The following is a 24440-nucleotide window of genomic DNA, read 5'->3' as shown; positions in this document are numbered from 1 at the left end:
CCCCTCCTCCCATCCCTCTCCTCTTCTGAAGCTTCACCACCAGTCATGATGGTTGGAAAGGCAGGCATGTCTCTGGGCATGTGCAGACACATCTGGGCAAGAGTCAAGCTCCCGCTCAATACTGCCTCCTCCTGTCCAACTGTCTGTCAGTCTGTCACTGGTGCAAGATAAGCAGAGTGAGTAGCTCAGGTTGGGATGAACTTCGGCACCTTTGCCTTTGATGTCGTAATTTTTTTTACATTGCTGTTATTATCCTTTATGTAACCTGACTAAACACAGTGCAGGCTCCTGACAGCAATGTGGAGATAAAAGCTCTGACCCGGCCTGATAGTGGCAGGAAGAGAATGAATCGGAGCGTGGTGTCTGCAGCACAGTTCACCTCAGATGACACTTGGGCAGCAGCAGTGTTCGTGTCTGTCTGGGAGTGATGCGATGCCACACTGCCTCTGTTATAAATACTGTATCTGCCTCTCTCCACATCGCCTGACCTCGCTTAACATCACTTAAGACCTCAGTTGTCCAGGTTCTGCTCCACCCACAACAACAACCACCACTGCATTTCTCCTCCCTATTTTTGTCTAGTTATTTAGCTAATGGCTTGCATTTACACTGTGTGCATGGCTGTCATGAATCACGACATTATAGGCTTTTTGTTGCACTCATCCATCTGTGTTGTCTTGCAGTGGGCAGTCAGAAAGTGTATTGGGGTTAAAAAAAAAACTGTCTACTGGACCTTCAGCACACTCCATCTCAATTGCAGCCTGTCACTAGATTTAATAGTCTCTGTGGAAGAAGTCACATCAAAGGCTACAGCTGCAGAGCTTATTCAGTAGTGGCTGTGCCGCTGCATGCTGGGAAATATGTTTGAGTAGAGTGGATTGGTTCATATTGCCCCAATACTGGGAAGTATTATGATTTGGGGACACTTTCAGAAAAAAATTAAATTCCTGGTTAAGTGTTGACATGTGGAATCTTGTGCACTTGGACAAAATGTTCCTGCTCTGAAAAGTTTTTATCTCTCTGAACTCTAAGCGTTGTTCTGGGTGTTTTTTGCTCACAGTAGGCTCATTTTTCACTGCAATATAAAGTCCCGCACCTCTATGGAAACAGCACAACTATGGCTAGAAGTGGCGAGAAGTATAACAAAGTTATGTCAGAAATAGAAAAAAAGAAAAAAATGAAGTTACATTTCTTAAATATACCTGTACAAGGGTCTGCAGTTGTTATCAGTACTGGAAAAATTGTGACTCTACATACTGCAGATATTTTACTAATCACATTTTTAAATAGTTTCCATACTTGCCTCCTATCTGCTCTGTATAAACACAGCCTGCTTTTCAGATGAAAAGTCCCTGAATTTTTGTCTCATGACTGTTTGTTGCAGCTGAATCATTCATGGCTTCACAGTTGCATCAGGGCGTGCAGAATTTTTTATTTTTATTTTTTGAAGAATTTGGTTTGTGCAAACAACTTATTTTTGGTGAGACATGTAGAATGAAATGTTTTTGATGGAATATCACAATTTTAGGCCTACATTTGGTCAAAGTTCATAAACGAATAGTTCAAAGACTGTCAGAAACTTGAAAGCATGATGATTCTCTCTCTCGTACATCGTTGGGTTTAGATAAATGATGTCATTTGGGCGGTACTTTTTAAAAACAGCATGCCTTTCTGAACTGCCAGTAGATTTTGTTATTTACAGTGTCAAAATGTGAATAAATTTGATAAAATTGTCGGTCTGGTGTTTAATAGTCTTGTGCTTTTGTGTCTCAGGCCAGAAGACATGTCTCCACCTCCATGGTGTGTTCCCTTACATTTACGTGCCATACGATGGTTATGAGCATAAGCCAGAACGATACCTGCGGCAGGTGGCCTTCAGCATTGACAGGGCCCTCAATGTTGCCATGGGAAACCCCTCCTCCAACGTCCAGCACGTCTTCAAGGTGGTGCTGGTCTCTGGCATGTAAGTGATTCATGATTGTTGTTCTTACCAACACAGCTCAGCTGAGTTTTGCCCAGAATAGAAACTGTGTGAAACAAGACTGCAAACCCTGATTAAAATTCACTGTTGGAAGTCCTTATGATGAATGATCCAGGTTTATATGCTGATCTCATTATGTGTGCTCTTTGTCTTGTCTTGCAGGCCTTTTTATGGTTACCATGCCAAGGAGAAGCACTTTATGAAGATCTATCTGTACAATCCACAGATGGTCAAAAGGTAAGGTTACTGCGGATCGATGCATTTTAATGTGAACAGGGATCATCCCGGGCTCCTGTTGTTTGATGTTTCTGAATGCCAGACAGTGTGCACATGGCTCTGCCAGCTCACTAAACTGAAATCGATTGCTGCGTATTCAGTTGTTCACCTTGATTGGCTGAGTGTGTGTTTTGCTTGTGTGTGTGCGCGCGCTCATGGAAGCACATGGGAAGACTCTGAATTATTTTACCAGAGTGATCAGCAGTCGTGGTGACAATGTGAGCTACTGAATTGGTCCTTGGCAAAGAGCAAGTGACTCAGACAGAGAGGGAGAGCGACAGGAAGAGGCTGGAGGAGAGAATAATATATAACCGAGAGAGAGAGGGGAGTGTAGAAGGGGAGATGAAGCTAAAATCAGACCTCTGAAAGGTGTCAAAGAATAAGCACAAGTAGGAAAAAAACTAATAAGTGAGAGATAAAGAGGTTTAAGGAAAGAGGAAATGAAGTAGGAAGAGTAGTGAAGTTGAAGAGGTTGAATGCCAAGCCTGGCTGTCTTGAATCTATCTTCAGCTTCTTGTCTCTGATCAGTCAGTCAGTACGGGGCTCTGACCTTTAAAGGGGAAACATGACTCCAGGACAGACTTGAAACATTCACACAGAGACCTGCTCCTCATTCATCTTTATCTGTCCAGCAAGTACATCAAGTGTAAATACGAGGAAACAGGTTGTCCTTTTTTCCTGTGTGGACACACAACATGGTAATAAATGGGAGGACTACAGTTAGAGGTGTAATGAGGTGCTCCGTTCATTTAAATGTCATAGCTAATTTGATAGTGAAAATATTAATAGCTGTCTACTGTCTTCTGTGGCTCAGAGTTTTCTAAAGCTTTTGTAGCCAAATGAAGCAGGTGTTAGGAGTCCTGTCATAGGTACCTGTGCAGATTTCAATTTATGGAGAATAAGATTTCACCCATTGATGTCCTTTGCAATGCTGGACATCTGTCTGTGAGAGATGATGTGCGTGAGATAAGACCTTGTAATGCTTTATATTCCACACCGTAGCTGCATTTTATTTATCCTATGATGCAGGGTCACAGTGAGCTACACACAGATTGATTAATTACATCTTGGTAACTTTTAATGTTATTTCTCATAGTGACAATTATGTTGAGCAGGAGGTTTGTGCGGTAAGCATTGGATATAATTGGATGTTTGTTACTGAACTTGTGATGACTGCTAAGAGTCCTTTCTTAACTTCTGTAGTGTTTTCTTCACTTTCAACAAACTTCTCTGCTGTACCCCCAATGTTCTATCTTCAGACTTAACTTACAAAGCCACCGTAGGTACACACAGATGTATAAATCTAACGTACATATGTAGACGTTATTCAATAGAGTACAGCACAAAAAAGTCTGTTTTGTCAAGTCTGAGAATGTACTAAATTGACACTTAATTGTCTCTCCTCAGACTTTCATAACTACAAATTCTGTACTAGATAGGGAGGATCTAAGGCTGTGTTTATATAGTGTAGCAGAACAGCATGGGATAGAAGCCCAGCCCTCATTAATTTGAATAAAGCCAGATCATTAAATTTAGGGTGCTTTGCCAGCAAAGGTCATCTGGTAAAACGTTAAACCTGATTCAGCTTCCACCAGAACATGAAACACTGTCATCTGGGAAGGGCCTGTGTTACCTGATTACATGTGCAAATGTACATTCCTACTGGATTACTTTGTAATATGAACGCCGTGTTTCTGGTGTTTGTCTTCATACTAACTTTTCAGTGAAAAGAATCAATCCCTGTTTCAGAGTGTTAGAAATCTCTGTGTAATGTTTTGGTGTGTAATAAATCATCAGACTCATGGACCCGTTCCTCTAATACAATTTCCTGGATCCTATTTGTCTTACCTGAAGCTTCACCCCTACACCAACGTAACTCCTCGCAGTTTTCAGTCTGAACTGCTGCTAACGTCTGGTTCACACATACTGATGTGTGGCAGGCGTGAGCACCGAGTTTATATAGCTGTGTTTGGTTTGTTATACCAGAGCAAAGCGAGGACGCTCATTTCCTGAGTGTTGTGCTGCAATGCATTGCTTTTCTTATTCAAGTTATTTCACAGAGAACTTGGAAGCTGATTAGTGCAGTGATCAACAGGAGCACGGTTGATTGTGATTGCGTTAGTCATTGACTTGTTGTGGGATATACACGTGTTTTTTTTAGGATTCATTTACATAAGGTTCCTGTGGATATGTGAAAAATCATGACATCTACACATTTGCTGCAAATTTGTCTTTCCCAGCTTCATGAAAATGCAATACTAGATCATCAAATGATTGTCGTCCGGTGTTGATGCCATTCATAAGTCACTGACACATCAGCCCAACTTGTAGCAGCCAAAACCTTTTGATTTCAAAAGGAGATCATCGCATATCAACATATCGTCCATAACGAGGTGCGATCAAAAAGTTCAGACACTGTGCAAAAATTGTACCTGATTCAAATGTAGCTGTTATCCGCTTTGAATTCGTCTTCCTTTGCAGCGCTGAACTGCTTGTCATGCTCCTGCCACATCAGGCACACTCCTGGTATTTGTCTTCTGCAAGTGCATTAAGCACCATCTGTAAAGCATGCTGGAAATCCTCTACTGTGTGAAACAGCAACCCTTCGGTTTTATTTAGGGGAAGAGGAAGACGTGCAGGGAATCATATCTGGCATGTTGAATGAGTGGAGAGCAACGATCGCAACGATCTGCCCAAAAAACCTATGCGTTTTAAATACTGTGTTAACAGACATGGTTGGCATCATCCACAGTTCATGTTGTGTCCCTCAGACGCCTCAGGACATAACACTAGAACTCGATGTTGGCAATCTGATCTTGAGGGATAAATGAAAAGTGTACAACTCCATGAATGTCAAACAAAATGAAGAGCATGCTCTTAGTTGTGCTGCTGACCTCAAGGGCCTTTTTTGGCCTGGGACACTGCAGGCTCCTACACCAAGAACTGCTGTTAGATCTCTGGGCTGTAGCCAGAGACTTCCAGAGTGTTTCAGACATGACAGGAGCACTGGAAGCAGTGTAGCGCTGCACCAGGTCAATGCTTTGAAGGGAGGAGTGGTGAGGTGCAATTTTAGCTTTCTATAGACACGTTCTTAGAACATCTTGATCGCATCTCATTCACTAAAAGCAACCTCTTTGTTTATAACTAAAGGAAAATTCAAGTGATTACCTGTAATCATGTAAATGTCTTTCCATTTTACCTGAATTGGCTGACATTTTATGGAGCAATCTCTGTTTGTTGCAGAGTGTGTGAGCTGTTGCAAAGCGGAGCAGTGATGAACAAGATTTACCAGCCTCACGAGGGCCACATCCCCTACCTGCTGCAGCTCTTCATAGACTACAACCTGTATGGCATGAACCTGGTAAACCTGAGTGCTGTCAAGTTCCGCAGGAGCCATAGCAAAGGTAAGCTATACAAAAGGAGAGGTCACAATTTCTCATCCCTCATCTCTGTGATTCAGTTTTATTTTTTACTTCTTTGGCAGGTTTTCTTTTGCTGTGCTTTTCCTTTTTCCTTCTAGTTGCAAATTATTGTGATTTAATTCTAATTTTAACGTTCGACATGTTTCCTCACCTCTTTACCTCCTCTCTCTTTAGAGCAGTTCTTGGTCCACACATATATTGAGCCCCCTCTGCTGTCTCATCAGCTTTAGGACACAGAACGCTCTGCTGTTTTTTGTCTCTGCTGGACAGCTGGCAGAGCCGGTTTTCTTACTGTTCACTTTATTGTTACCCCTTGGCACAGCAGGGATGAAGCGCTGGCTGAGGGAAGGCTGCCATGCCTTGTGTCATATCAAATCAGTCCTGATCTCACCTCAGCCTCAGGATGCCTCTGTCTTTTCAAAGCTCTCTCTGTTCTCATCTCTAATGTTGCCTTCTCGCTTCTCTTCACATGTTTGTCTTGTGGTCTTTGCTATTTTCTTTCTTTCTCCCTCCTTGTACTCACTTTCTCTGACCTCTCTGCAGCTGCTCATCAACGAGGCAGAAGTAAAATGTAGAGGAAGCACACCCTCTCCTGACAATAATTTAGGAAGCTTTTAGAGAAAGAGGAAAGTGGGGAATCGGAAGGTGTAAAGACAGAACAAGCAAGCAGATATTGGGTGTCGGCAGCAGGCGCGTTGTAGTCTCCAGACTCTCTCACTAGTGTTTGCTTGAGCTCCCTGTAGCTGAGTCCTTTGGAGCTCTGTCAATTCTGCAGTGACAGTCCACAGACTCACTGCATCTTCTCCAGGTTTTTGCATTCAAACACTGATTCATAAGGCTTCTACACACCAAAAACTGCACGTGACAGTTTATGGAATGTAAACAAAACATGGGGAATATTTGTCAGGCTGTTTTTGTCTAATTTTAGCCACTCTGCAAGTGGCTTCGTAAAAAAAATATTGTCATCTTCCCAGTAGAATCAAAACAAATGGTAATACCTATTTTTGGCTGCTGTCTCTGTGTTGCTGGTTACCTAACAGTTGACTATTTACACATCCAGCCAATAGGGAGCAACATTAGTATTCATTTGGAGTTGTGTTTCAAGTTCACAAAGCTATGTATTTCAGAGTTCAGTGGGTTTGTCATAAAGTGTAACTCTTCTTACATGATCATTAACTTTGCATTGGTTACAGTAGTGCACCTATGTTTTTAATTTTGGTATACCAACACATAATTTAGGTGCAACCAAAATTTCTCATAGCAAATTTTTGTTGTGTTTGGTCGTGTTTTCTACAGGTTGAGAAATTACTTGTACTGATGTGTTGCATGACCTCACTGACTGTAAAAGGTGAGAGTGTATCCCAGGTTGTTTTCTGAAGCTACAATATACAGATGTCATTGAAATGCCTCACATGCAGACTATCGATACATGCTGCAGTTTACTGATTTTTTCCTAAACACCTCACATACATCAGTAGATGCTAGTTAGGTGGCTGGGCGCAAAGAAGTCTCTAGTTCCCACTCAGACAAGTGTGTGTATAATTATTCAAGTTTTACATTGATGGTGCTTTGAAATTTACATTACTGAGTCATTACTGGCTTATCATCCAGTCTGCTTGTGTTACCCTTCCATTATGAATTAGCGTGTCACATTAAAATTATTTTGTTTGAAAAATAAACTGAGAAATAAACACACTCTGTCTCATAAGGTTTCCTGTTGCAGCAAAGAGCCATAGAAATGCTCCCTAGTACTTTTTCATAGCATTTTGACACATTTCCTCTGAAATGTTTCTTGTACTTGGCCAACAGCTTGAAATAAGCACCACTCTTACAACTGTAGTGTAATCAGGGCTATAACTAATCTAGTCTCTGAATTTGCTTGTTCTTTGGGCTTAAATATTGCTCAGCATTGTCATCCATCTCCAGCTACTCTGAGCTTTTTGTATATCTCTGCACTTGTTGAATCTGAAATATGTACTAGCTCCTGAAAAGAGGCTGTTTGGACTTGAGGCAGTGAGCCCAGCAGTCACTTGGGCCTCACTGGGAGTGACAGATGGAGGGTTTGCTCCTCAGATCTTTGCAGAACCTGAGTCTCTCAAATGTATCTCCTCTTCCTCCTTATGGAGATTAAACCCCTGATTGCCAGCTCTGTTTGATCACAGCTTAGTTCAAATCTCGGGCCAGTACCTCTGCTCATCATGCCCAATCACACCTCTCAACGTACTCCCTGAGTGCGTCCCCCCCCTACAGGCCCGCCTTCACATGTCAGGGCATTAATGATTCAAGACAGGAAATTCCACACTTGAATTTAATAAAGTTCTTTTATAAAAATCCTCACGCCTGACTCACCTCCGACAAAAGCAGGGTTCCCATGTTTGATCCACCTCTACACTGATGCAATCAATGGAAAGAAGGCTTGAATGCCCCGTTCAACAAAGAAACCAAAATACCCCAATAATAGGTACACCTGTTTACATTTTCTTTCCCCCTCGAGCTGTAACTTGAAAGGAGCTTCTTAATCTGGGATCAAGTGGAAGAGTGATAAAAGAGGCTGGGTGGGTAAAATGTGCAAGGTTAAGATGAATGGAAACCTTAATGTGTTTCGAAGTCCATTACACAGCTTGAGCACTCACCTCCTAAGTACTGAGGTTGAAAAGTGTCAAAAATCCTAAAAGAATTTATCCTTGAAATGTCTCCATGCGACAAGATAATGACGTTTCATTCTACACACTTATGCTACTTAGTTACCTACAGTTTTTAAAAAGATAATTATGGTTCATTACAGCTGTATTTAGTTTTTGTCGTCTGTACCAGCAGTAGCGGCATCAAACTGTCCAGGTCAATTGCTTAGAACTAAGAAATCTAACCAGACAAGATACATGAGCCAGTCACTGAGTCAAGTTGGAAATGAAAAACCTGGCTATGCAAATATATTTAGAAGAAAAAAAACACTGTTAAACAGTAAAATCATTGCCAACTGTCTGGTGTAAACACTCAGCACAGTTTTCAATCCAGCTTGCTGGTTCAACTTTGATCAGCGATACTTGCCTTAGGTTTGGCTGCATGCAATTTATATCAATATTTTAAGTGAGCTCATGTTTGGTTTTGCTCCAATTAAAGTTGTTTAGATTGTTGGAGCAATGTTCCAAATTTCTTTAATGCTATTGTCACTAACAGAAATAAAGGCCAAAACTATAAAACAAGAACCATTTTGCATTGAATTATTTTTTTCATGTCAGTTTTGATGTCCATTCACTACAAAGGAAAATCCTCAATATCAGCAACTTACAAATAATTAAAAGTGGGAGTTCATTTTTTACCTTGGAAGCAATAATTTGGGATTAAAATAATCCGTATAATCTGGAAACACGTCTGGTGGTCTGTCTTAGTAGATGTAGGTTGCTCAGTTGTCATTTTGTAAGCCTTATGCTGTATCTGTAAACACTGAAAAATCAGCGTGATTTAGTAACTACACTACTATAGCATATAGAATGCCAGAAAAAGATTTATTACTAATGTACTTTGCCAAAAACACCAAGATGTCCTAACACATTTTTGTTATTTTGCCGTATGCAAGCCAGCATGCTTTTCTGGTCAGTGTAACCCATAATCCTCTGCACAGTGGAAGGTATGTCACATATGAGTCACAAAAATGTAATTTGACACTGCAGACTGCAACAGATCTATGAGCGAGATGGTCAAGGAGCAGTAATGTGATGAAGTACTATGTGCCGACTGTATACAACTTTGCCGTATTTTATAAGGGCAGCTGTAGTACATTTTGAAAGGAAAAACAAAAAATATGCTAGTTAGAATGCAGGGCAGCCGTCAGTGAACACCAGACCATAACCAGCATCCACTGGGCAGAAGTCAAAGGTCATTGAATCTGAGTTGATAGATAACTAGTGAAAGACAAAGGAGGACAGTCACGTCTGACACCAGAGACTCTTCCCTTCTGTTGTCACATGTATTTGTCCAATTGTTATAATGCGACTCTTTCTCCTATACTCAAGTCACATGATGATAACTGAAGCGACACCTTGACAGCTAAACCAATGACTCCATTCAGTAGTGAAGACTGAGATTCAGTGAAGACTCCATTAAGAGTGTAAATGAATTGTTTCCCAAGGTAGCTTGCTTGTTTATTTATTGCAATGGAATATAACCATGTAAACATCCTTCAAATATTCACCTTCATTTAAGCTATGCAAGCATATGAATTTAATATTCCTCGCTGCGAAAAGCAAGTGACACATCTACTTTTCTTCTCTTCTTTTGTAGAAAATCCACAGAAATGTCTTTTTGGCCTGCTGATAGATCCCCCTTTGAACCACTGCGGTATACTGCCATTCATTTTGTTTTGTGTGCCTGTGCTTTTTCCAGAAGAAGCAGCAGCGGCAACCCCAGATAAACCAACAACTTCAAGCAGTCGACCCAGCATCAGCCCCTGGAAGAGCCCCTGTACCTCCAAGCTGAACGACAGCACCCTGGGGGGCACGTTTGTCCGCTGGCAGGAGAACGCTATACCCTGGTGAGTCCCACCTGCAGACCATGTTAAGTTGAAGTGAATGCTCTCTGACAGCAGAGGCTAAATTCAGTGTTTATGCTCAATGCTCACCATGTTTCAAGGGATAATTCTTTTTTATTATTACTTTTCATTTCTCATTTCAGAACAGACTTGTTGTTGTATAATAGCTTTTTACGATATGTGCAATATCTTTCAGGATTTGTAGTTTTGTTTTCTCATTTGCGTGCTAATTTTAGTTACAAAAGACTGAAAACCAACCTTTTTTTTTGCTTTTAATTTGCTGCCTGCAGCTCTTTAATTCTGGACGAAGTGGAGAAGCAGAGCACCTGTGAGCTGGAGGTCGATGCCGTGGCTGTAGATGTCCTTAACCGCCTCGACATTGAAAGTAAGATCTCTCAGGATATTGTCTCCACCTTTCCACTAACCAATATTGTTCCCTGCACCAGCACAAATGTAACAACACAATAGGGGAGAGGAAGTAAAGTGAAAAGAAAGATGCAGCACATTTAGCTCAGATGACTGATTGGACGCTGCTGCTTAGACCTCCTCCCTCTGACTGCCTCCACACATCAAATCCATTAGCAGCCCCAAACATAAACACTGTGGAGCTGACCTAACACCTCCGGTCACAGGGGAGAGGAGAGAGGAAGAGATTAGCAGAGATGAGGGATTCCACGATGGAGGGATGAAACTGAGCGAAGCCAATAAAGCAGATGGTGTCATCTGATTTAGCCGTGTACCCCCAAGGGCAGATGCAACTATTGCTTTTGTTTGGTTTGCCGTCTTTGTGCTCAAGTGTGCTTCAACCTCAGACACCTGGATCTGTTTTGTTTTAGAGCGTGAAGAGAAAGGAAACAGGAAGCCCATCCTTGTACTTACGGAGGTGAAAGCAAAACAGTTGGATGGGAGGAGGAAGTGGAATCACCATATGTTGATAAGGGCTAAACAGAGTGTGGGATTTAATTTAAAAAATTACACCCATCTTTTCGGTTATCTCCTCTCTAACTGGGAGGTCAAAGTCTATACTAAGTGTCCAACCCATGCTGTAGATGTGTATGAGTAAACATAAGGGTGCAGTTTAAAAAAATGTTCAAAAAAACTGTTTCAATTCTCACTGATATTTGAAGCCACATGTGTGCAGGATTCGTTGGTGGAGCTTTAAAAGAGCGGTTCAGTTAACATGTCCTTGTTAGGAGAAGGCCTTCAGGTTACCCCTGCAGTGCCTGTTCTGCTGGATGTTGTTATTGCATCAGGTCTGTAAGTGTGCGGCGAGTCCTTATGATTTAGATCAGACTGGATTCAAAAGTGTAAACTACTCCGCGAATCTGTGTCAGAGTGAGGAAAGGAAAGGAGAGGCCACTTCAGGGCAGCCGATGCATGTGTTCTGACTCATACTTTTCCATCTGCTGCTAAAACTGCACTTTTGGAAACAGACCTACAGTATATATGTGCTCAAGTTTGTCAGCTTTCTCAGTTCTGGTGTCAGTTTTATTGGTTCATGCAGCTTGATATAAAAGCTGTCTTTGTTGGAAATTCCTTTAAAAGACAGTTTAAAAAGTGTGATGGTATTGTGAGCTGACACACTGTCTCTTCTTTGTGTCCAGATCAGATTGGCAGGAACCCCGGCCTGCAGGCCATCTGGGAGGACGAGAAGCATAGGAGGAGGGAAAAGAACCAGAACTCCCAGATAGAAACCCCCGAGTCACAAGGTGAGGACATTCGCAAAGAAAAATCTGTGTCATCTCTGTTCATGCTTTTATCTGTTTTTTTCTCTGTTCCCATCATAGAGGCTCAAGAAGCTCTTTTACTTTGCGTTTTCGGTCCTTTTTGTGGCCTAATTTTACAGTGTACTAGCTGAAGTATTGTCATTAGACTGTAAAGGTTTCAGTCAAAATAAACCGTGTGTGTTCGTGGTAATGAGAGAACATGCCACTACGAGCAACAATGTGTGTTTTTAATAGTTTTTGCACAATAAAGGAGTTCTATCGCACAGAAGAAGGAGATCTGTCAGGACTTAGACACACAGTACTTGCTATTAGCAGATTTATTGTTGGTTTGTAGTTTTTCACAGTATTGGTGGACAATAAGAAAAATACAGAGTATCACCAGACTTATTTGTTCCTATTCATACTGACAGTGTATTCACCAAATTAGTAATATTGCAAATGAAATCAAATCACCCTAACTTGAAGCTCAAGTCTACCTCACCACAGCTATTTTTTACTTCAGAAAACCTCACAGTGCATTGCTATGTGTAAGCTTCTCCCTGTCAGTAAGTTAACCTCTGAACCCTAAGCAGGTTCTAAGAATTGTTTTGCTTTTAGCACATTTTCTCCTTACTGTGGGTACTCATGTTTCACTGCAATATAAATTCCTGCACCTTTATGGAAATGGCACAACCATTGCTAAAGGAGAAGTCAAAAATATCTTTAATGCAGTGTAACTATGTAATAATGACATAGATTATAAATAAAGACAAAAGAAAGTTGAATATTTAAATTTTTTTATCCTTTATAAATTGAAAAAACCTGGAATCGACATGTACAAAGTTTGAACATGTGTTACAAATACTCGAAACAATAATGGATGTACACAATATTGCTATATAAGTAATTTGATTTTGCATTAGTTTCCATACTGTATAAAGACACCCTACAGTTCAACAGAAAAGTTTCAGAATTTTTGTAACATGATATGTTGATCACAGCTGAGTCATTAATAACTTACTGGTTTTGGTAATATAGTATATAACAGCAAACTATAGTTCAGTTCAAATAATAACAACAAAAACATTAAAGTGCTCATTTTTAAATGCTGCTGCTATGCCACGCATATTTATGGAACCAGCATGCTGATCTGACATGGACAGTTTTGACAAAGCATCTTTATCTTCAGTCAGTTTTTTACACAGATTAACGAGTGGCTGTGATCTGGTGACTGGCCATGTCCTGCAGTGAACGAGCAAACGCATGTTTTTAAATCACAAACCCGGTTAGTCTGCTGTCGGTACTTCGGCGGTGGATGTTGCTTCAGGTGAATGAGTTGTGAGTTGCAGAGCGTGGACAGCAGCTCTATGGGTCTGATTCGTGACATGACAGCACTTTTTTGCCGCTAGTTGCGTATATGAGTTTTTTTTTTTTTTTAACACACAGTACAGAAGCAAGCACCAGGCTCCTTCAACTTTTTTGCACCAGCAACCGAAGAGCTTGGCGTCTCTGTTTAACTCTTCCAACCTCGGGAAGCACCTTTTATTTTTATTTACTCTGCCAAGGAACGCGGCTAAGTTATTTGACAATCAGCGTACGTTTGTCTTTCCATCTATTTGTCTGTGTACAACATCACTCAAAAAAAACGGAATAACGGATTTGGATGACATTTTCAGGGAAGGTCAGAAATGACACAAGGGCCAAGTGATTAGATTTTGGCAGTGATGTGGCTTAAGTCTGGATCCACGGATTTGTTAAAGATCTCTGTATCACTGCATCACTATAACCATGACAACAATGGACTCACCCGCAGCTGGATCTCAGTTTCTTTCTAAGACCCGCCCCCACTCTACTTCCCATTGGCTAGTGATATTAGTTTGGTTAAGAGCAAAAGCTCGTCCCCTCATTCCATTGGTAGACAAACTCGACTGGCAATGTAGTCCTATCTTTTTTTTTTTTGAACCAAACGCTGGTGCAGCACACCGGAAATCCGGCACGGTTGTTTACACGCTTCAGGACGCAGTTTGATGATGTAATCATTTGCGCACCGGTAAATGCCGGCGAAATCCAGCCATTATTTTATCGGTTTTCGTGATAGGCAAAAAAAAACGACAACGATAATTGACCGATAATGCATTTTTATGCCAATATCGGACCGATAATATCGGTGGGCCGATATTATCGGATATCCCTATTGTCAAATGTATAATTTTAGCGACTTTAGACCTTTACATAAGTTGTGAAAAATTGGAATATTAAGGTGAATGCCAAAAGAGAGTGAATATTTCTAAACTGGCTTAATGGGGATGCAGTGCTGCAAAAATCTTGTCTTCAAAGCCTTGAAGCAAAAGGGAGTTTTTCCTCATGTCTGTGGTACCAGCCTTTTTGCATGACAGCATTTGGAAACTGTACAATCTCTGGCTAACTATTGTTCCCTCATGTTTAGCTCCTTATTATCCAGCTGAGGCATCTGTCTTAGTTTTCTCACTGAGCCCTTTTTCCAGTGGAACACAACATTTAAGTTTTCCATTACCTCCACCATTTCAGGGAATCATCACTCTGAGAGCTGTCCATGTGACTGGTGGTACAAGTTTGTCTTCTAACCACAAATAAGAAGTTTAATCTTGCCAGACTTTGAATTATCCTCACACACAGGGAGCTGTCATGGAAACGGGGTGATGAATAATCACAGGCTAATCTGCTGTGCTGTGATAACGTATTTGCTTTCAGACCCACATCCAAGATTAAACAAGGTTCCCAAGTTTGAAAAGTGAGGAGAGGAAATGATAATATCCAGGTCTTGCACAGATTATACCTTGTAATGAAAAGTATGACAAGTTCTGGCCTGGAATGCACAAGTGCTGTCATTTTTTATTATTGGGATCAATTGCTTTGAGTTAACTGACAGCAAAATTACCCTGCGATTACTGACCAAAATGTTTTAATTGTAGTTAAGAATTTGGTGTCTGGAAAACCTCTGGAACTTTGACTGTTCCCAGGAGTGACAGAATACAGCATTGAACGCATTTGTCTGATGTCTTCCAGATCGCGGTTTTGTCACTTCAACGGAGAGCGAGAAGATCTTCCTGAAGAGATTCAAAGAGATCCTGAAGGAGAACGAGTTTGACGTGTAAGTTCCTAATCCTTACTCTGATTTGTTTTCGCCATTATGTGCTCTGTAGACGTTTAGGGGTACATGATGAAACTGAAAGTCAGTGTCCGACAGTTATCCCACATCCCAGAGGAAATCCAGGGGAGCTGACACAGAACTGGAAACAATCTTTGAAAATAAGCGCAAGATGCTTCCACCCTCAGTGAGAAAAGACTTCTGCAGCATGGCAAACCACATTAGCAACAAGTTTCTCTCATCTTTAATTGTTTGTATTGAACCGTAATGAAGCTGCTGCATGTCCTCAGTTTCCCTGAGCTCCGTTTCAGCGTCTGTGTCCGCCCTCTCTTTCTTCTCACGGCAGCCAAGGAGAGGAGAGCAGAGGCCGAACAAAATGAAATGTGAATAGAACGATGGAGAAAGTGAAGTCAGAACAGATGTAGTGGAGAAAAGGAGGGGGGTTGAAGTGATGTCGCTGAGGTTACACACCCCTCCCTCCCAACTCCTACGATGTACAACCAGAAAGTATTTCCTGTTATAAATAAAAGTACAGTTGGCCCGGCAGAAGTGCGTGCTGCTGCATCAGATCCAGATGGCTCCTATTCACTGGCCTCCAATATCAAGCAGGAACACAGGAGTAGAGCGGTGCAGTGTGGGCTCCTCGGTGTCGAGCGTCTTGAGTGATGGAGCACACACTCATGGACACACAAAACTCGCTGGCTGCTCTCCCGATGCCTGGCTGCCTCAGTCAGTCGCTCTGTTAATACTCACACACAGTCTGTCACTTCCTTTCTGTTGGCTTTCCTTTACTCTATTATGCGCCGCTACTGTTGCTGGTGCATTCTCAGTGTCTCTCTTGGCTCTGCAGGCTTTGTTGGAAATTTCTCATTTCCTTTCACTTTCATGCTTTTTCATTTTCATGATCTCACATGTTTTCAGTTTTTCCCTTCTGTCACATGGACATTTAGCTGCGATGCCTAGTTTCTCTCCTATTCTGATATTTGGCCCTTTTTCTCTAAGATTTGGGTGTACTGATAGTCTGTCAATCCAAAAAAATAATCTTCTACTTTTCAGATTTATCTCAAGAGCAGCTTTTAGGTGAAAACAAGTAGCATATGCACTATGCTACCTATATTTTACTTATAGATATGGCAACATGTTTAACCCTCTGAATCCCAATTTTTGTTCAATTTCTTGATTACAGATTTTACAAAAAATGAAAAAAACTGCAAACAGTGTTCAGTGTTTTTCCAGGTGCCCACAAGTGTGTGCATTTTTACAACCTCTATAATCTCACACTATGTACATCAAAATTTAAAAAAACATTTTACCATGTGGAATGGAACAACTTGCTGTGAATTTGCTCCTCTATATACTGTTTTGAGCCTAGCTGCATTTATTTTATTGATCAAGCATGTTTTATTTTGCTCTTAGTCTCTCTAATGTTCTTCCATACATGTCTCTTATCTGTTCTGTGTGAGCACAGCCTGCTGTTTAGCTGAAAAATCCCCGAATTTCTGTCATGTGACTGGTTAATGGATCCATTCTCCCTTCCTGAAGCTCCCTGTTCTTGCTGTCACCAACTGATTAGGTTCTGTTTGCCTCTTTTAGAACAGTGGATCCCAGCTTTCATGGCTTGGTACAAGACCTTGATGGGTATATTGAGTGGACTGATGTATTAACTGATATCAGCTTATTACAGATAAATATCAGTATCATACTACTCAACAGCCAATAAGTGGCAAGAAACTGTAGTACAGAAATTCCAAAGTAGCTTTGAGACTGTTGAGAAATAGTCAGTTACATAGTTTGTCCTCAAGAGGGCTCAGACAATTTTATTTTTTACACTGTAAATTATTCCTGTTGGTTGCAAAAATAATCTAAAGAATTTGTATCCAGTTTACTTGCAATGCCTCATCGAGATTTTTAAATGTCTGGTAGTTACAACCAGTGACACAAAAACCCATCTTTTTTTATTTCTAAGGACCTTAAGAGGTTAACTATCCAGTAATGCCGTTGAAATGTGGACACCTTGGAGGAATGTCTCGTCTCAAAAAATATGTTTGTTTCTAGGTGCTGTTTGGCATCTGTGGATTTATCTTGTGACCAATTCCCAGGTTGCGATGTAGAATGCTTTATCATCATTGAGGGAGTTATAGTCTTAGCAAGTAGTGTAACTGCACTCTGTTGACATGAATTACAGTCAGAGGTTCAGTTTTGCTTGTAAGTAAATGTTCTTTCAAACAGTTATGATGCATGACATTCATGGACCTGTTTCTGTTTTGCTCGTCAAGCAAGTTGTCTTTATTGAAATGTTGTAATTGATCAAATGTGACCTTTTGTCTCTGACTTCATTACTTAATTCATTGATAATACAACATGTGCAAACTGAAATATTTATAAATAGAGGGGGTGGGAGTCAATGAGGCACTCAGTTACTTCAACGCAGTGATGTACAATAGAAGGAGATGTTTGCTTTCTGTTCTGCCTCCTGCTTGTCTTTTCTTCCGCTTCTTCATTTAAACAACGCTGAAGGAAGCGAGAGGGGCGTGGCTTGGTGGCGAAATGTGTTAATCGCTGCAGTAATCTCCTGACGCCCGCCAGGCTCCCTCCCTCGCTGCCTCTAAAGTCGTTAGCTAGCAGACTAATTAAGAGGCAGCCAGACAGTGGCACGTGCACGCTGACTCTCTGGAGCCCTTTCCTTATACAGCCCGGCAGAACCAAGTCTCTGAATGACAATGAGACTGCAGTAAAATCTCTCACTGTTAGCCTAACCTCAGACTCTGGAGGAGCAGCAAGATGTCAGCTGTGAAAAAAACCCAGAATCATTGATTTCATTTATTTACACCCGTGTTTTCATCATTCATCACGTCTGAGAACCATTCATCATTCATCAGGCCTTCTGCCAGGTGCTGCTCATTCATCATTTAAAGTGAGTGAAAGGGTACACATGAGGCTGTGGCTTGCAGTCGAGTATTTTGTCTGATCGTTGTGTTTTTGTATGTGTATCCTCCACCAGCGCTGGCTTGATTTCACAGGAGTGTTTGCTTTATTCCTCTGGGCTGCTGCTGGACTCAGACATGGTGTTATGCAGCTTCACCTGTCTGTCCACACAGCCTCCCCGCACAGTTTTCAGCATATTTCATCAGAATGTGTTTTTAGGCTTGAATTTATCCAGTGAAAGTTGACCGTGTACGCCTGTAGTCACACCATCAACAGGGGGTCAAAGCAGTAGCTTGAAGGATATAACATATTGAACTCTCTCCTGCTCGTTGTGGGATTTAAACCTGCAACCTCTTGGGCACGACGTTCTAATCTTTAAGCTTACTCAGATCTGAAAAGCCTGCCTGCAAACACAGTTTGGATCAGTTCAGGAGCAACACCTCAAATGGAATTAATCCCACGCCCCCCCCCCCCCCCCACCACCACCACCTTTTTTTTTTTTAAATGACCATTGCTGTTAAATTTGCTCAATTCGCAAGTGGCGGCCGCTTGCCTGGTCTACATTTCAATATTTCAGAGTCACTAAGTGGTAAGTTGCTAGGCAATGCAGCAGGGCAGCATGGGTAAGGGAGCGTGATAGGCAGCTTGTAGCTGAGAGCGATCTGGAGGGATACAAAGCTCAGTTGGCTGCCTGCCCGTTTTCCATTCATATTCCCTCTCCAACACACAGACAAACACCACTTAGCTGCACACACTCGTATGCTCTCTCTCTCTCTCTCACACACACACACACACACACACACACACACACACACACACACACACACACACACACACACACACACACACACACACACACACACTCACAGACAGGAGACACTCTCCACACAACCATTCACACAGTAAACACAGCACTTCCCCTGATTAAGACTCACAGTAAAGAGATGCTAATAAAACATGACTGCATGAGCACAGATACCAGAAGGTCCTCTGCTTTGTGATTCAGGTAACAGCCAAACAGGCAACACTCCCAACGCTCATATTTCATTATAATGTGAAAACTGGTCAATCATTTTCCTGCAAGCAAAGGAGTATAAATGTGTTTTATGCATTTGATCTGTGAGCTCGTATTGACTATATGTTTTATTTCAGTCTGATTGAAAGAATCTACATGGAGCTACAGTAAAAAACAACTGGACTTCTCTTTCAGGTTCTTGGAGACGTTCCACCTCTCATCTGTCTCATCAAATCAAAACTGAAGAACCTTTTGAGTTTTCCATTTCATATCCTCAGGTGCTTTCTGCTCAGCCATCTCTAATTTGCCTGGAAGTTTTTCACCTTTTTTTTTTTTTTTTAAAGCCAAGCAATCCGCATTCAGGAAATTTTTTCATGCATTAAAATGGAAATTTTGGCTGTTATTTATCATAATGTCACTGATTTCGAATCTGCAATATTGGGCACGTAGATCAAAAAGTATCTGATTATGGGTGAGTTAAAATATATATATATATATATATATATATATATATATATATATATATATATATATATATATATATACATACATACATACATACATACATACATACATACATACATACATACATACATACATACATACATACATACATACATACATACATACATACATATATATATATATAGTAAACAGGTATGACAAGCTGTACCACAAAACTTTTACTGGATTGTTTATTTCAAGCAGAGTTGAAGAGTTTAAAAATATTTCTTGAAATGTAACTTAGGGAATACTTTTTTAATATGGACATTATTTTCATTTTCCAAGTTCAGTTCCTGAGACAATATCTCAGTATAGCCTCAAATTTCAATGTGCTTAAAGTGGATTGATGGCCAGTTTTTAGAAAAAAAGATAACTGAGCAGACATTTGATGGTTTCAGATGGAATGGCCCCTCTTGGATGAGCAGTGAAACATCTTCATGAACTTTAAAGAACAGTTCAGTTGCTTTTTATTTAAGCTCTTAAGATTACAATGACCTGGATGCCTAAGAATCTACACCTACTACAGAGTGTAAATAGTCTTAATTTCAGTCTTTCTCTACTCAGGTCACAAGATTTGTCTATGAGCGATGGGCAGGACCAAGAGGGTTTCAATGACTTTACCCTTTGTGACCCCATGGCCCGAGATGGACTTCCATGTACTCCTGCTAACACTGTGGAGGTGCACAGAAACTCTCATCCAGGTGAGCAAATATGCAGGGAGCTTCACTATTGGAGTATCCCAGAAAGTGCACTCACTGATGATAAAGTTATCTTATATATTTATCATGACAAAATGACTTCTCAGTCGTTATAAGTTAAACAAACTTATGGTGAATTTACACTCCTGCAACCACATCTCACAGGCTTCTCTTGTAAGAACTGATTGATGGTTCAGAGTCAGATTTCACCAAGCAGCACGACAGGGCTGGGTCGTATATTATATTATCTCATAAGATAGAACTTTATTAATTTGAAAGAAATTTTTTACGCTAGAATTTGATCAGAAAAAATACATAATAGTGGAATAAATGCAGTGCCTAATAGAGAAGCAATAAGATTTAAGTATAATACATTGTAAAACATAATAAGTAAGTACGCTAACGTAAGACTAGAATAGAAAAGTAAGAAAAAATACTGGCAATAATTCTGGAGCAATGACAAGTTATAAAGCTGTTTGTTGCTTCTTATCATTTAGAGAGATTGTACATCATAGGTTGTTTTGCTGCAGAATAAGAGTCACATTGACATGATTCAAAACCAAATTAATGTTCAGATTTAGATTTGTCAGAATCCCACTTATGTCTGTACTATGTGTCCTCCCCTCTGTATATCTTTCCTTTTTCTTTCTCTGTGATATGTCAAAATGTTAGCATATAATTACACCAGTTCTTAATTGGACCTGCCATTGAAGTGCATTTGTTTCAACCTGTGTGTTCAGCAGTAGAGGCAGTTGGTGAAAGTGACATTTGTTTCCGCCTATCTATCGTTTTCACCAAGTCAGAGGCTGAAATTGTGACACAGTGTGATTAGCATTAGTCTAATCTGCAGACGCTTTCTCCGCCAAGCCTCCTGGAGGAGCATAGAAACTGCAAAACACAGCAATGTCACACACACATTGACCTAATGCTGAACCTCTTTTTTTTAAAGTTATCTCAGTCAGCAAAGTGAGACATTTCAGAAATACGAAACAGTAGTTTTGCCTCTATTTTTCTCCTGTCTGCAGACTCTGTGAGGAGCAGTGGTAAAGTCCCTGAGGAGGCTGTAGTTGATGAAGAGGCCATCCTCAGTCTCCTGGAGAACAGTCAGACCTTCCTCCCACTCTCCCAGACGTCCAGCCACTCGGCCCTGCTAGGTACGGCTGCCACTTTACAAAATGTTATCACACAGCTGGGGTCTGTTCACTTTGATGCCTGCTCTTTTAACATCCTCCATAAACCTAAGACTTTTTTGTTCTTCTTTTATTAATACATCTTTTTTTCTGCTTGTAGATCATTTGAGTCTGTCTTGCGCTCGCAGCCTGTTTAAGATTTTCGGTGATGTTCAGGTCAGGAGCCTTTGAGGATCCTTCCAGAAGCTTTAGCTTGTGTTTCCAGAAGTTGTTCATGATAGATTTTTGGGTCTCTTTTGGATCTTTGTCCTGTTATGAAATTCAGCCTTTGTTCAGTGTCACTTTCTTGACTGATGATATATTAACCTCTTGAATATTCTATGGGATCCAGTCTTTCCTCGAAACATGCAGTTATTCCTCGAAACACTGCTTTATACCTGGCAATGTGCACTTGTCATCATTCATGTTTTTTCCTCATCAATTTAAGCTTCACCTGTCCACAGCACTTGTTTCTAGAACCTATGTCTTGTCCAGATGTTGCTTTACAGCCTTCACAAGTTCACTTTAGCCATTAGGTTACATCAGGTTGGTGTTTTTTCCTGATGACTCTTCAATGTAGACTCTGATTCTATGTCAGTGCAGTACAGTAGAAAACTGCACCACCACACCTGTGTTAGCTGATCCTTCCTTCAAAATGCAATAAAAAGTTCAGTTTTATTAGTTGTTACAATATATTTATTTGAAGGTTAGCAACTCTAACATATAGAGCATTTTTTGTCACTTCCATTTCTTGGATGATCAGTGTAAAGGTTTATTTATCTTTTGGTTCCTTCCTACCATCACTGACTTCTTGCTCATAGGGAATCCAAAAACACCTTTGGATTAGTGAGTTCTCTGTTCTCTGTTTAAAATTTGTAAGGTCTTCACCTTACTCTGTGAAGTGCTATGAGATGGCATATGCTGTGAATTGGCGCTATATAGATAAAATTAATTGGAAATTTGAATTGTTAAAGTTTTGCAGGAAATCTCCTTCTCAAAGTAAATGCATTGAATTCTGAATGATGCCAAAAGCCATGGAATTCGTCAATAGCATTGCATTGTTAGAATTTGTCTTCATCTTGTAGCTTTAGCTCCTTGTTCTATGTAGCAAGTAGTTTTCTTTCCTTTTAAGTACTCCATTTCACAGAACTGAATTCTTACAAACAGGGAGAAAATTGACAACTGCACAAAGGCTGCTTGTGCAAGTGTTGTGATACTTCTAGATAGCAAAAATTAAGCCTTAACAATGCGACCTTGTAATGAAGCTGTCAAGAAGTGATCGAAGTGTAGACTTTCAGCTTTAATGCAAGGGGTTTAACAAAAATATTGCATTAAACATGTATGAATTACAACCATTTGTACATCATCCCACCATTTTCACAGAAGATAAAACGTCTGGACTCAGATGAAGCTGTTGGTGAAGTTGTTACTTGCGGATGATTTGATGCAATGCCTTTTAAATGCTTTGTTTGTGTCGTCTGTGCAGACAGCAGCCAAGACCAAGCCATCATCGATTTGCTGGCAGGCCTGGAGGACGATGGTTTCTGCAGGACCCCCGTCCGGCAGAATTCCCAGTCACGCTCCCTGTCTGGTGCCAGGAGTTACCACTACAACAGCGATGAGGAGGAAGCAGGGCCAGAGCTGGACAAGGAGGAGGCAGAGCTCAGCGTAGTAATGTCACAGCGGTGGGACAATGAGCCTCCGGAGAGCTCCTCCCCACCCAGGCAAGTTTGTCCCTGGTACTTTTGGGAACTTTGAGCGAGCTCTTTGTTCTACCCAGTTTATTGTTGCTCAGCGCTTTTACGGTATCATTAAAAACAAATGAAAACAAATATATCAAACTTCAGTGCTTTTTTGGCACCAACTGGGACACAGATTTTCAAGACTGAAAGGTAAAGTTGAATGTCAGGTTAGATTTGCAAGCTTGTTGACTCCTGTAATTAGATTTTTTTTGTCAGTAGTCTTGTGTAGTTTGAGTTTACACTTTCGAAATATTTTAAGTGTTTAATTAAATGAAAGAGAACTTGTCTTCCTGCTTTTAAAAGGATTGTTTCAGTATCAGATTGTAGGTATAATATTGGCAGCAATGTCAAAAAATGAAAACAATGTCCAGCACTAGATGTGATGGAAATTTGGATTTTCAATCTGGCCTAATCAATGTATTGTTTGCCCAGTTTAAGAAGAGATAATGCAATGTAAACATGAAGATAAATTAAATATGTGAGCTTCACCATTGTGTCTTTGCTCCCCATCTTAAATACAAACACGAGCCGCCGTTCACTGAGCGATCAGATGATCGTCGTCCACACTGAGCTATGCCTGTGCGTTGTTTAATCTTCGTCCTGTCTGTGTGCCCAGGCCCGGTGTGAAGGAGGCTGAGGACAGCTTCAGTGACGAGCAGCAGGAGTCCTGTGACGAAGACATGGAGTGGAGCGGGAACAGCTCTCTGTTCGCCAACCTGTCCATCCCCCAGTTCGATGGGGCAGCAGACGAGAGCAGCGGTGAGTGATCTTACGCTGAGATGTACTCAGGACAGCACTGAAATGTCAGTTTGCTTTGACACCCATCTCACGTCCCCCTACTGATTCATGTCCAATCAAGGATATCAGAACATGGATCTGGTAGCAGCTCTGGAATAAAAAGTTGGGTTCACACCTGTTTTTTTTAATAAGAGAGACGCAATTTATAATAGTGGCGGGCTTCAGGATCATAATTGATTCCCTGGAGTGGAAGTGATTACCAATTAACTCTTAATAGTCTTTAGAGATGTGAAGGTACATTTTCACACTTAATGGAAGTTAAGAGCTTATTACACTGTTCAGTTCACATCATGAGTGTGCCCGAGTATTTGTGAATGTGCCATCCACACTGTTCTACAGTATAATTTCGATTTTTACCACTCTTTTCTTAACATGTAACTACATAAAGCGTGTTATGTTGTTGTTATTTTATCACATTATGTCATACTGTTATACTGATTATGCTATTGACCCTCATTTGAGACCAATGCCTCCCAAATTCTCGATATCTTCCTTTTAATCTGCCTTTCAACCTAAATATATTGAAAAAATTGTATCATTTTTTTTTTT

At 40.7% G+C, this 24440-nt stretch overlaps 1 protein-coding gene across 1 annotated transcript in view; it reads left to right on the top strand.

The window, feature by feature from the left end:
• The window catches only part of rev3l (REV3 like, DNA directed polymerase zeta catalytic subunit), a 91595-nt gene that overhangs the window by 38517 nt on the left and 28638 nt on the right, over positions 1-24440 (top strand). The window contains exons 2-12 of the mRNA XM_023262369.3: positions 1774-1963; positions 2144-2218; positions 5501-5661; positions 10063-10210; positions 10498-10592; positions 11812-11916; positions 14959-15043; positions 20049-20185; positions 21208-21336; positions 22838-23075; positions 23710-23852. Coding sequence (XP_023118137.2) covers positions 1774-1963; positions 2144-2218; positions 5501-5661; positions 10063-10210; positions 10498-10592; positions 11812-11916; positions 14959-15043; positions 20049-20185; positions 21208-21336; positions 22838-23075; positions 23710-23852 — 1506 coding nt within the window. The remainder of the gene's footprint in view (positions 1-1773; positions 1964-2143; positions 2219-5500; positions 5662-10062; positions 10211-10497; positions 10593-11811; positions 11917-14958; positions 15044-20048; positions 20186-21207; positions 21337-22837; positions 23076-23709; positions 23853-24440) is intronic.

This window comes from Amphiprion ocellaris, chromosome 12 (assembly GCF_022539595.1).
Source record: "Amphiprion ocellaris isolate individual 3 ecotype Okinawa chromosome 12, ASM2253959v1, whole genome shotgun sequence".
In the NCBI taxonomy this organism is placed as follows: Eukaryota; Metazoa; Chordata; class Actinopteri; family Pomacentridae; genus Amphiprion; species Amphiprion ocellaris.
Note: the sequence above shows the minus strand (reverse complement) of the source record. Positions and strands in the feature narration are given on the sequence as shown.